At 45.9% G+C, this 13,145-nt stretch overlaps 2 protein-coding genes and 1 non-coding gene across 3 annotated transcripts; 1 reads left to right on the top strand and 2 right to left on the bottom strand.

Moving 5' to 3' along the window:
- Positions 1-96: 96 nt before the first annotated feature.
- LOC103630141 (protein MAIN-LIKE 1-like) lies at positions 97-3,726 on the top strand. Its single transcript, XM_008651226.4, has 9 exons — positions 97-186; positions 263-429; positions 502-1,008; positions 1,086-1,272; positions 1,355-1,563; positions 1,654-1,948; positions 2,018-2,101; positions 2,178-3,345; positions 3,412-3,726. Exons 1-8 carry the CDS (start codon positions 115-117, stop codon positions 2,454-2,456), a joined length of 1,800 nt encoding a protein of 599 aa, XP_008649448.3. The 5' UTR covers positions 97-114; the 3' UTR covers positions 2,457-3,345; positions 3,412-3,726.
- Positions 3,727-3,877: 151 nt separating this feature from the next.
- LOC103631452 (uncharacterized) lies at positions 3,878-4,955 on the bottom strand. The gene is made up of 3 exons (XM_008652363.2): positions 4,606-4,955; positions 4,339-4,531; positions 3,878-4,254 (listed from the first exon to the last, which is right to left on the bottom strand). The coding sequence occupies exons 1-3, from the start codon at positions 4,716-4,718 to the stop codon at positions 3,958-3,960; spliced, it is 603 nt and encodes a 200-aa protein (XP_008650585.2). The 5' UTR covers positions 4,719-4,955; the 3' UTR covers positions 3,878-3,957.
- Positions 4,956-6,404: 1,449 nt separating this feature from the next.
- Positions 6,405-6,477, bottom strand: TRNAK-UUU (transfer RNA lysine (anticodon UUU)). Its single transcript has one exon. It is a non-coding gene; the product is annotated as a tRNA-Lys (tRNA).
- Between the last annotated feature and the right edge of the window lie 6,668 nt (positions 6,478-13,145).

The following is a 13,145-nucleotide window of genomic DNA, read 5'->3' as shown; positions in this document are numbered from 1 at the left end:
TCACGCACTTGTCGTTGGCAGATTAGCGAGGTTTGTATTTTTAGTTTAATGATACTACCTTAATTTTATTTAATAAGGCTATATTACTTACTAACATTAATTTCATTTTGTAGGATGGCACAGTTCCACCTTCTCGACCCGTTCTACGACGAGAGCCACCGGGGGCGCCTTCTGTCGGAAGGCCAGGTATTTAATTGTAAATATCTTTTGTAGATTTGTTGTTGTACAAATGGTGTTGCTTATATAATATTTTTCCGTGTAGGACCTAGCAACGCTTCGTTCTAGGACACACAATGGGTTCCTAGACATGGTGTTCGACGACAGGTACACTAATTACCTCAGACGAGCAGGTCTAGATGTAATATCTTACCAGTTACGACGCGGGTTGCCTACTATTGATTCGGCGGCCATTACTGCACTTGTGGACAGGTATTGTTATGATTTTATAAAAATATTCTTGAATCATTGAGCTCTTTTACACTATTTTTTTTAATTATGTAGGTGGCGTCCTGAGACACATAGTTTTCATCTTCCTTTTGGTGAGATGACAGTCACATTAGAGGATGCACAGAAGATACTTGGACTCAATGTTGGTGGCAGAGCAGTGACAGGCCAATGTGACTCTGACGGATGGAGGGCTAGAGTTGAGGCCTTTCTTGGTAGGGAGCTTCCTGCTGAGGGCGTTGAACGGACTGCTGGAGTAGGCATCACATGGCTCCGTCAGTCTTTTGGTGTGTGCCCTGCTGATGCTGATGAGGCTACAGTCCAGTTCTATTGTCGAGCTTGGATCTTGCACATGTTTGGTTGTGTCCTCTTCCCAGACGCCACAGGAGACTGCGCGTCCTGGATGTACATCCCATGTCTAACCGACTGGGATACAGCTGGACAGTACAGTTGGGGCTCCGCTGTGCTTTCTTTTTTGTACCGGCAGCTTTGTGAAGCTTGCCGTCGTACGTCCTCCTCTTCGTCTATAGGCGGTTGCGTCTACCTCCTGCAGATATGGATGTGGTACGTCTTGGACCGAAGTCTTCAAAATTTTATTTAATAAGGCTATATTACTTACTAACATAAATTTCATTTTGCAGGTTTCGCATACCAGTTGGTCGACCACGTGTTTTCCAGCCTAGACCCTGGCCATGGATGATTCATGGAAATGATCGTCTTCGACCGACGTATGCTTATATTTGGGACCAAGTGGCAGCTCCTTTTGCGAGAGCTAAGAGGGCATACATGGAGTATGTTAACGAGTTTGACACCCTTTCTGCCTCTAGCGTAAGTACTCAACAATGAAAAACTTATCGTTATGAAATTTGTTTTATTATACTTAACATAGATTGCTTCATTTTTGTTTTAGGTCACATGGCAGCCATACAACGCACCTGAGTATGCTGGGATGATCTTTAGTGTAGTATGCAGCAGTGAAGATGAACTCTATATGATGCAATGTCCTTTGGTCTGTTTCTGGTGTGTTGAGTGGCACCTACCTCACAGGGTTCAGAGACAGTTTGGTAGGAACCAGCTATGGCCGGTTGAAGATGTTCCTACTTCAAAGGAGCTACACAAGTAAGTTCGCAATCTATAAATCCAGTTTGCAATTTATAACATCAATCATTCTTAACTTTGTGTTATTTATATGATATGATTTGTGTGTAGATTTGACCGGCGGAAGCAAAAGAAGATAACGGACTTTCGTCAACATCATCTGATATTAGTAAATGATTGGGAATCGGGTGCTGAGAATGTATATTCCAACGATGAGTTGCACAACAATAGTGATTACAGGCGGTACCAAGCTTGGTACCAGGGTGCGACTCGTTGTAAGCTTCGCCAGCAGTGGACAGCGGAAGACTACGCCGACATTGATTCTTCAGACGATGAAGAAACGGAGTATGACCTGACCACTAGACTGGGAACCCAAGTGGAGGCGGCACCCATATTAGATCGAGTGGTAAGTTTTACTCGATTTTAATACTCGACATGTATAAATAGTATGTGTGATGCAAATTGTGTTGTACAGGGTAACACATTGCGACGGTCGGTAGAGGACATTGATCGCCAACTTTTGACTACGGGCGACAGCAGCATGCGCAGCTTCTTGCAGGTAAGCCCACATGCATCGTTTATAGCCTTTAGCGTGTTATGAATATGTTGTAAACTAATATGTCTTTGGCATGCAGCGTTTATCTAGGCGCCTACGTGGAGCTGCTGCTCGCTGTGGCTGCAGGACTACTGTTGCACATGACGTCCATGTACCATCGTGTACCGACACAGCAACGCCCTCCACAGGTCTTGGTGCTGGCTTCGACTACGATCACGACGAGATAGGACCTTCACAGCTTGAGGGGGCTCCTTCGACACAGCCATTACAACCACAGGATCGTAGGCGACACCGCTCTCCACAACGTTACACTCCAGGCACCGACGCTTTAGGCAAGGGTAAGACTAGGAGACGTTGAATTGGTTTGGACTCTATGGACTTGTTATGTAACGTATGAATTATATAGACTTGTAATGGACTCATTTGGCCTCTACGGGCTTGTATGACATTTTAATGGACTTGTATGAATTCTATGGACTTGTAATGAACTTGTTTAGACTTTTATGAGCTTGCTTGGAATTGTTTACAATTGTATGCACTTGTATGTTATGCTTATCTATGAGTATGTCTTGGATTGACAAAAAACAGAGAAAACTCTGCCGAAATTTTGTGAAATTGTTGGTTATGTCATGTAGCCTTTACATAACTATTACATAGCCTTTTCAGAAGCATTAATTTTAGGACTAGCATCTATACTTTTCAGATCCATTTCGTAGCCTTTTCAGGAGTGCTTATATAGCCTTTTCAGAGTGTAAAAATAGCCTTTTCAGGATTGTATATATAGCCTTTTCAGAAAAAGAACATAGCGTAGGACATGTAGCCTTTTCAGAACTAGAACATAGCCTTTTCAGAGTTTTTGTACATATCTGATGTTTATAATCTATTACACTATCTATCCTTTAGCCTATATATACACGATCCTTTGTACATTTGCTTCATTGTGCAATAGAATGGCTTCAGGGTCTTCTAGGGGCAAGGGTGCGGTAAATGAGAGACGAAAGGATGGAGGGAAGTTAACTCCAATGTCTTTTGATGGCCCTCTTGGTCCAGATTTTTTTGAAGAGGCGGTTTTTAACTTTCCAGTTCAAAGTAAAAAAGATTTCAACAAAGAGGTTAGACTTAGGTCCTACGATAATAGGAGAGAAGATTGGCCGAAGTGCATGCATGGCGAGGATTGCTTGGTGCAGATGTTCGTTGAGGGTGGAATTGATGGAGGCCGGCGTTTCTTCAGATGTCCTTATGCATATGTACAAATTAATTTCTAGTCCTTTTTTCTAAATACATGGTGGAACTAACTATAAACATTTATGCAGCATTCATTGGTCAAGGAGAATTGTGGGTTCACTCGTTGGGTAGATCCTCGTCCAATTTTTCCTCATGCGGAATACATATCCTACCTACAGAATAGGATATTTGATCTAGAGAGAGAAGTAAGCAACAAAAATGATGAGGAAGAAAGAGACACAAACAATGGTGGTGCTTCACAGGTGCAAGTATGCCCAGATCCATATTGTTGCTGCCCTTGTCACAACAAGAATGTTGGTCCTCCGTCGTCTCCACCGCACCCACAGCAGACACCAACAATGGGAGGATACTATGGGGAAGGCTCAACTCAATTTGGAATGTGGGAGCACTACTAGAAAACTCTTATGTATCAATTGCTTTTAGCGTGTTGGTTATCTATTTCAATTGCTTCAAGTCGCCTTCAAGAATTGCTTTAAATCTACTTTTCATCAATTATGTATTTATGTAATTTTTCATCAATTTGAAGGTAATTCATTACGAAATATCATTGTTCGACAATACATATTACCGAATAATAAGTTCATTATTACATAACTTCAAATAAAACACCAATACTACTGAGTACAACGGGGCCATTTGCCTTTGCGAAATGCATCAGGGTTCTCCTCCATTGCTTCCTTTGCACGACGTGCACGCTCAAGCTTCTTCTCCTTATCTTCCCTGCATTCAGCAACACGCCTCATTTTCTCTTCGTCTTCACGTTGTTGCTCGGCAGCAAGCTCCTCTCGTCTTTTTTTCATCCTCTCTTTGTCCTCTGCATCCCACTTTTGAAGATTCTCCAGCCACTTCTTATCTTTCTCTGATATTTCGGTGTCAATCCACTGCTCAAAATCACATAGCGGTGGAGGAGTCTACAAAATGTGCAATTATTAGTACGCAAAAAAACATTTACAAAAACATTCACAAATGTAAACATATTACAAGACTATTCTCACCATTAAATTCATCCGACGTTGAACAACAGTTGGCTCAAATGCAAAGTTAGCACACATCCAATACCTCTGTCGATAGGTGTCATGATCTTCAGACTTATCGACCTTACAAGGATCACCACAAAAACACATAGGCACTGGAACACCACTTGGCAAAGGCAGCGGGTCGAAGGCAGTTCCGGTCAAAGGACCCTTCCTAAATTTCCATAAACTCTATAACAATCAGAAATATAATAGACTCACAAAATAAGAGGCAGATCCAAAACTTACCTTTGTTTAGCATATTTACCACGCCTAGACATCTCTAGTTTAGAAGAATTGAAATGAGCACAGCAACAAGCCAGACGTAGGGTACTATTTATAGGAACGTACCTCGGCGCCATAGATCTTGGCGCCGAGGTAGGCGTCGTTGACCGGGCGCCTACCTCGGCGCCAAGATCTATGGCGCCGAGGTACGTGCCACGTCAATCCAGATCACACCGGCGTCTGACGTATAAGCGCCAATAGTATTGGCGCCGGCACACACATGCTCGGCGCCAATGATGACGGCGCCGAGCTAAGGGTCCATTTTTTGAAATGAAACTGCCAGGGGCATAAATGTGGGAAAAAAACCCGAAAAGGGCCAAATTGCAAAAAAGTTGGGAAAGCTAACATCATGGCGTGAGCAACGCTGCCCAGTAGTGGGTCGCTAGGTGGTATTGCCCGACTGGAACCACACCTGCAGAGTAGGGTCAGGTCGTCGTCAATGCTTCCCTGCAAGCCCCTGCACAATATCACAAGCCTCCAGGTAAAGATCGTGGTCTCCCGAAGGGCACAGCGACCCACAAAAACTCCAAGAAAAGGTCCTAGGGACGGAGTAATTTTTTATATTTTAGCCCTTCCTCGGAAAAAAATTCACGTTTAGACCTTAGAAAATTTTAATGTCATTTTTGGACTCTTTGCTCGGCGCCATAGCCAATGGCGCCGAGGTAACACAGCTCGGCGCCATAGGCTATGGCGCCGAGGTGCGTGCTACGCTGGCCCAACCGAACGACGTGGCGCCAACGTGGTACCGAGCTCGGCGCCAAGATCTATGGCGCCGAGCTCGGATATGTAACAGCAAAGTATGTCTAGCTCAGTCGGTAGAGTGCAAGACTTTTAACTTTGAGGTTGTGAGTTCAAGCTCCATCGTGGACGTATTTTTTTATCACTTTTGTTGTCTATATTTTTCGTTTATGTCGCTGATTTGTCCGTCCAGATTTATTTTTCATCTAGTTTTTTTGTTTTTGTGACCGATTTATTTATTCATCTAGATATTTTTTGTTTTTGTTTTTGTTTTTGTTTATTCAAACTGCGTGACGCAAGTACCATGCACATAAGTAACCCACCCTATGGAAGTACAAAGTACTTTATAAAATCATCAAGTCACTGTTTATTTATACCTTGTATATTTATATTTTGGACTCTAATTATAATCTTTTTGTTTATTAAGTATATTTATATTTTGGACTCTAAAACTCCAATAATCTAATGTATTCGAAATTATACTTTTTAATATTAATTAAAATTTATCATTGTACATCACTACTAATGTAAGATTAACACAATCATTTGTTTATGATATAAATATTTTTAACATTTTAAATGGTGTACTTCAGTTTTTAGTATATTATTTAATGTTTAAAATCACTTGTAATTAGCGAGAGGACGGAATCAAACTTAAGCATGTGGGGTTTACAATGCACCAAGGGCCAGACGGATTATTCAGAACTATTAAACAAAATGTAATAAACAAATCAGTCGCAAAAGCAAAAACAAATCAAGATGAGAAATAAATTTGGACGGACAAATCAGCGGCATAAACGAAAAAAAGCACGATGCACCATAGCTAAACCGGTGGCCGCTAACCAATGTAAGTACGTTTCCTTAAGCTTAATAAACGAAAAAAATATGGACGGATAAACAAATCAGTCACAAAAACAAAAAATATGGATAAGAAATAAATCTAGACGGACAAATCAGCGACATAAACGAAAAATCTGGACAACAAAAAAAATCAGTGTCAAAGACAAAAAAAAAGTATGAAAACATGCCTATCATGGGGCTTGAACCCACAACCACAAGGTTAAAAGCCTTGAGCTCTACCAACTGAGCTAGATAAGTTTTGTGTACATAACAGAGCTCGGCGCCAAGATCTATGGCGCCGAGCTCGGTTCCATGTCGGTGCCACGTCGGTGCCACGACGTCCGTTTGTGCCAGCGTAACACGCACCTCGGCGCCATAGCCTATGGCGCCGAGCTGTGTTACCTCGGCGCCATTGGCTATGGCGCCGAGCAAAGAGTCCAAAAATGACATTAAAATTTTTTAAGGTCCAAACGTGAATTTTTTTCCAAAAAAGAGCTAAAATATAAAAAATTCGGCAGAACCGTCACTTGGCCTCCTTGTCGCTCTCTCCTGCCGAGATCGAGCGGCTGTGCGAGTGCCCGTTCGTCATCCAAAGGTCTCCGCTGGCTTCTTCATATCGTTCGGCCACGTCGACCGCATGGCAGTATAAATGGCGAGCCCAACGTTGCCATGGCCACGCACGCAAGCCACTGCCTCTGCCCCCACTCGACTCGATCAGCACTTTCAGCAGCTGCTGCGCAGTAGCGCGTGAGATGGAGGCGGCGGAGGTGGCGGCGCTGGTCGGGATGGTGGCGGAGTGCTTGGACGCGGAGGACTACGACGAGTACGAGGGCATAACAGAGGAGTCCGTCCGCGAGGTCATGAGCTGGTTTGAGGTCGAGATCATGCTCGCCGCCGGGGCCAACGCTCTGCCGCTGCCGCCCTCGCTGGACGCGAGAGTGAGCGAGAGAAAGGAGAGCTGCAAGTCGTCGCTGTCGGTTCCGGCGTCCGTGGACGGGCGTGCGGGTGTGCCACCACCACCCCTGGCGGAGCCATGGTCAGTTCCCGAGCCTGCGGCGGCGGCGGAGGAGGAGGATGTGGATGATGAATGGGTATTGCAGCTCCTGACGGATGGGCCGCCACTCGATGGGCAGCATTGTGGCCAGTAGCAGCAGTACGTGTAGTGCAGGAATGAAAAGACGCTGCTGTTGGCAGCATAGGTGGGGTTTCTTTTGAGTTTGCATCGTTTGTGACGACCGATGAGGCGAGCGTACTGTACTACCTGCAAAAATCGTCTTTCTGGACTAGTTAAAATAGTCTAATTTTAATTAAAACTACTCACTTGCTTGTACATAGTTACAGTTCCTATATATCATATATTGGTGTAAATATAGAGTCAACAATTCAACATTTAAATCTTTATTTAAGCACAATTTTACTTTATTTTTGCATTAAGCGAGTAGGGTGATTCTAGACGTAAGTTAAAACTTGTGCTTTATATATAGTAAAGGAAAATTTTCAACATTATAAATTGAAACAGATGAAGTATTTCTCTATCTCTTCTCTATTATATTTAAGTGACAATCTTTCTTCGTGCATCGCCACTCAGCATTAGGGCTAGAAACGAGCCAAACTCGGCTCCATCCGACTCGGTGGGTGACCGAGCTCGCCTTGGCTCGTCTACTACATGAGCTCATCGATGAGGCTCGTCTCGAAGTTGGATCACGAGCTAGCTCAGCTCGACTCGCGAGCCACATCTTGGTAAATATAATTGCATTATATATTATTAATAACAATTAAATATGAAATATAGAATCTTTATTTAATATTATGAGCAATCTAAAATTTAAATTGTCATATATCCATTACCAAAGACTAAGAAATGAACCGTAATCCATTATGGTTACGCAGATTTATTAATTCAGCATAGTTGGCGCAGCTCGCTTGACCGGCGAGCCCAAAATATAGGCTCAGCTCGAGTTATGATATATATTCGTCATTGAAGACTAAACCCTAAGCCAATGATCCATTATAATTCTATAGATTCAGCACAGTTGGCATAGCTCACGATCCAAAACGGCTTGGCTCACGAGGCTATTTTCCTACTCACCATCCCACGCACGCGTAAACGATTAGGGTTGTGATTAGACAGAGAAATCATGGTAGAGACTGAAGTTCACCTAGTTAGGGTTGCGATTGTTAGAAAGAAAGGAAGAGAGACTATATGTCACACCCGGTTTTAGAAGGCAAACCGAATGCGAACCATGTACGTGCCAGGATCAGTGATTCACGTACACAGCAGTTACATAACATGGACATCATCACACAGTGCTCAAAATAGTATTAAAAGGGAAATAATAGTCGATTACATCATACGTCTGAGACGTCCATATAGTCCTTACAATAAATCAAAGTGCAAAAACGAAACGTAGATAACTGCGGCCTTCACAGGCAGCCGACTGGGGGGTTGCCGCTAACCCACGCCTAGAACTCGTCGTAGTCTTGGAACTCCTGGAAGTCTCCTTCCACGGCTTCATCTTCTCCTGAGCAGTGGTTGCAATGCTGACAACCTGGGGATGGGGGGGTTTGGTGTGTAGAGCAAGGGTGAGTACACATCAACATACTCAACAAGTATCCTGTTTGGCTGTAGTGGACTAGCTTTATGTGGGGATAAGTCAAGCAGTTGCTTTTGGTTGGTCAGATTATTATTTACTAATAGAAAGCCAGGTTTTAGCATTAACCCAAGTTATTAGACCGATGTACCCTTTCCAAACGGAAAGAATACCACTTACCAGCACCATATTCACAACCAGAACCATCAGTCTCATTGCCACCTGTAAACCAAAGTATCTCTGATCAAGTATCACTAATCACTGGAGCTCCCTTGGCCGCTCATAATCGCGAGCACGGCTGATATATCAGTTTTCAAACACTCTGCAGAGGTTGTGCACTTTACCCACAAGCCGTGATTCCCTTTCTGCCCGGAGATCATGACTCTCCATTGATCACTACCAAGGTGACCCAGCAGGGCATCACTACGTAGCCTTTACAAAGATTTCCCGGGGCTGTAATCACCCGTTAGGTTTCCTAAATGTACCGCACTCCTCCCCAAGGGACAAATCAACCTTGGCAGAGCGAGCCGCATACACCGAGCCCCATTGACGGCACGACGGCTAAGCGAACTACACTCCGGTTCCTCTAATTATTCAGCTAAGGGCACCCCATTCCACCCTCATGGTTGCACTGTTTTCCCGGGCGGTCATCCATAGAACAGGTCCTTACGGAGAGGCACTCGAGAAACCGCTCGAGCCCCCTTGAAGACCACAAGTATAACATCATGATAAGAGAAGGGAAAACAGTGTATCATAGATAATCTCATCATGTTCATTGATTAGAGTTGAGCAATAGCATAAAGTTAAGCAATAATAATCCAACCCAAATAGGTAAACAAGGATATGGATAACAAAGCTAGTCGATCCTTAGGCATAAATGTGTAATGCGGGAGGTGAATTAAAGAATGAATAGGACAGAGATAGGTCAAGGGACACTTGCCTCCACCAACCGACTGCTGCTCAGGGGCTTCTCCTGCGAGTTCCTCGGGCTCTTCAACCGGATCGTTCTCTATGCGATTGCAAGCATACATACATCCATCCATTCAAATTAGAAAACAAACAGTACACCATACAAGAGAACAAATAAAGTAAATATGCATAGAATATCGCATACGATAATGAATTTACCTTGGTTAGAAAGAAACGAGGGAAGGTCTCGCAGGGGTTAAGGCTTATGCTCGAGGTGCACTACGGGTAAACGAATAACTAGACGTCACGTGCTCTAGTTCCAATTGGTTCTAACAAAAGAATTAGCTACATGCACTAATGTAAAAGTGACCACTTTTAGTAGATTAACATTGAATGAGTTAGACGATTAGCTATACAAATTAACTAACGTAACCAATTTCCAAATTGAGACTCGTATCTTATTAATATGAACAACGGGATTAGCGCGCATAGGGTACGGGGGGGGGGGTAGACGGGGCGTCTGGGGGTAGACAGGGACACGACGGGTCGTGCCAAGGCACGCGCGCGAGGCCGCACGCACACGCCACGAACTAGTCGTGCGCACGTCGGGGCCGTGCGCTAGCCGAGCTCAAAGCCGCGCGCCATAGGCACGCTGGGCCGAGCTCGAGGCCACGCCGGGGCCGTCACGACGCGAGCAAGGCACGGCGGGGCGAGCGGGCAAGCACGCCGGGGCAAGCGAGCACGGGCGAGCGAGGACGCGGCCGGGCGAGGACACGGCCGGGCGAGGCCGGGCGCGGGCGGCCGAGCCGGGGCACGGGGCGGCCGAGCTCGCCGGGAGGCGGGCGGGCCGGGCACGGAGGCGGCGCGGCCGGGGACGGCGGACGGGGCCGGCGAGCACCGGGGCGGGCGCGGCCGGGGCTGGCGAGCCGAGGCCGGGGGCGGCACGGGCGGCCGAGGGCGGTCGGGCGCGAGGCGGCCGAGGGCGGCCGGGGCCGAGGCCGAGCTCGCCGGGGGCGGCCAAGCTCGCCGGGGCCGGGCGAGCGCGCCCATGGCGCGGGGGAGGGCGCCGACAGGAGGGAAGGAGGAGGGAGGGGGAGGAGAGGAGGGAGGAGGGGGGAGAAGCCTCACCGGAGGGGGAGGATGGCGCGGCGGCGGCGCCGGGGAGGGGCGGCGGCAGCGCTAGGGCGAGAAAAAAAGAAAAGGCTTTTCTTTTTCTAATTTCCACATTTTCTTATATGCCTAATTCTCCACTTCACTCAACCGCAAACAAAAGAGTGCATAATCCGGCATGATGCAACAAACAAAAATAGTTCTAGGTTTTGGTTACACAAGATGTCGAGCTAATTCTCGCTATAACTTTTAGAAAAGATCAAGGCTTAGCGAGAAGAAAAGGGAAAAAGGAAAGAGTAACGCCTGAATTTGGTGAGAGAAAAGAAGAAAAATTCTACCCCCAAATTCAGGGCGTTACAAACCTATCCCCCTTAAAAGAATCTCGCCCTCGAGATTCAGGGTTGGCTAGCAAAGAGCTCAGGGTATTTAGCCATCAGATCATCTTCACGCTCCCAGGTTGCTTCTTTCTCTGAATGGTGATTCCATCTAACTTTGCACATTCTGATGGTCTTCCTTCGGGTGACTCTGTCTGCAACCTCAAGGATTTGCACTGGCTTCTCAACGTAGGTCAAGTCCTCCTGGACTTCGAGACCTTCCACTGGCAACTGCTCTTCTGGCACACGCAAGCACTTCTTCAACTGAGACACATGAAAGACATCATGCACAGCGGACAAATTCTCTGGTAGGCGGAGCTGATAGGCCACTTCTCCACACCTTGAGAGAATTTGGTACGGGCCAATGTAGCGGGGTGCTAGCTTGCCTTTGACTCCGAACCTTCTGACTCCTCTGATCGGTGACACTTTCAGATAGACAAAGTCTCCGACTTCGAAACTCAGCTCTCTTCTTCTTGTGTCTGCATAGCTTCGCTGCCTCAATTGCGCTATCTTCAGATTCTCTCGAACCATCTTGATGTTCTCTTTAGCTTCAAGTAGAACGTCTGGCCCAAACACTTGCTTTTCTCCAGGCTGATCCCATTGCAACGGAGTTCTACAACTCCTCCCATAGAGCGCCTGAAATGGTGACATCTTCAAACTGGCCTGGTAACTGTTGTTATAGGAAAACTCTGCATAAGGCAATCTCTTGTCCCATCCGGACTGATCTTGCAACGCACAAGCTCTCAACATGTCTTCAAGAATTTGATTGGTTCTTTCGGTCTGGCCATCTGTCTGCGGATGATAAGCTGAACTGAAATTCAGATGTGTGCCCAAGGCTTCATGCAATTGCTGCCAGAAATGAGAGGTGAACTGCGTTCCTCTGTCTAACACTATCTTCTTTGGCACACCATGAAGACAAACGATCCGAGACATATACAACTCTGCCAATACTGCACTGCTGTAGTTGGTCTTGACAGGTATGAAGTGGGCTGACTTAGTCAAGCGGTCCACTACTACCCAAATGGAATCTTAGCCGGCTCGAGTGCGAGGCAATCCGACTATGAAATCCATACCGATTTCATCCCATTTCCACTGAGGGGTCTGCAATGGTTGCAACAATCCAGCTGGTCTCTGGTGCTCTGCCTTAATTCTTCGACAACTATCGCACATAGCCACATGCTCTACGATTTCCCTCTTCATTCCGTACCACCAGAATTTCTTCTTCAGATCTTGATACATCTTCTCACTGCCAGGGTGAATCGAATAGGCTGTCTCATGAGCTTCCTTAAGAATCAACTCCCGAATGGATTGGACATTGGGAACACACAAGCGGTCTTTGAACCATATCACACCTTCTGCATCTTCCCGAAAATCTTTGCCTCTGTCGTCTAGAATCAGTCGCTGGATCTCACTGATCTTCTCATCGTTCTTCTGCGCTTCTTTGATTTCTCGCTCCAAGGTGGGTTCCAACTCAACTGTGACTCCTCGCGAATTGTTCAGAAATCCGAGACTCAACCTGTCAAACTCCTTGGCCAACTCATAAGGCATCGGATGAGCGACCATCAGATTGACTTGACTCTTCCTGCTCAAAGCATCTGCCACTACGTTTGCTTTGCCTGGATGGTAATGGATCTCCAACTCATAGTCTTTGATCAACTCTAACCATCTTCGCTGCCTCATATTCAACTCTGACTGAGTGAATATGTACTTCAGACTCTTGTGGTCTGTGTAAACATCACATTTCTGTCCATACAGGTAGTGCCTCCATGTCTTCAGTGCGTGAACCACTACTGCCAACTCTAGATCATGGATTGGGTAATTCTTCTCATGAACCTTCAACTGTCGGGACGAGTAAGCCACAACTCTTCCCTCTTGCATCAACACACATCCCAAACCTGTGTAACAAGCATCACAATACACCGAGAAGGGCTTGTGCACATCA

Source organism: Zea mays, chromosome 6 (assembly GCF_902167145.1).
Source record: "Zea mays cultivar B73 chromosome 6, Zm-B73-REFERENCE-NAM-5.0, whole genome shotgun sequence".
NCBI lineage: Eukaryota > Viridiplantae > Streptophyta > Magnoliopsida > Poales > Poaceae > Zea > Zea mays.
Note: the sequence above shows the minus strand (reverse complement) of the source record. Positions and strands in the feature narration are given on the sequence as shown.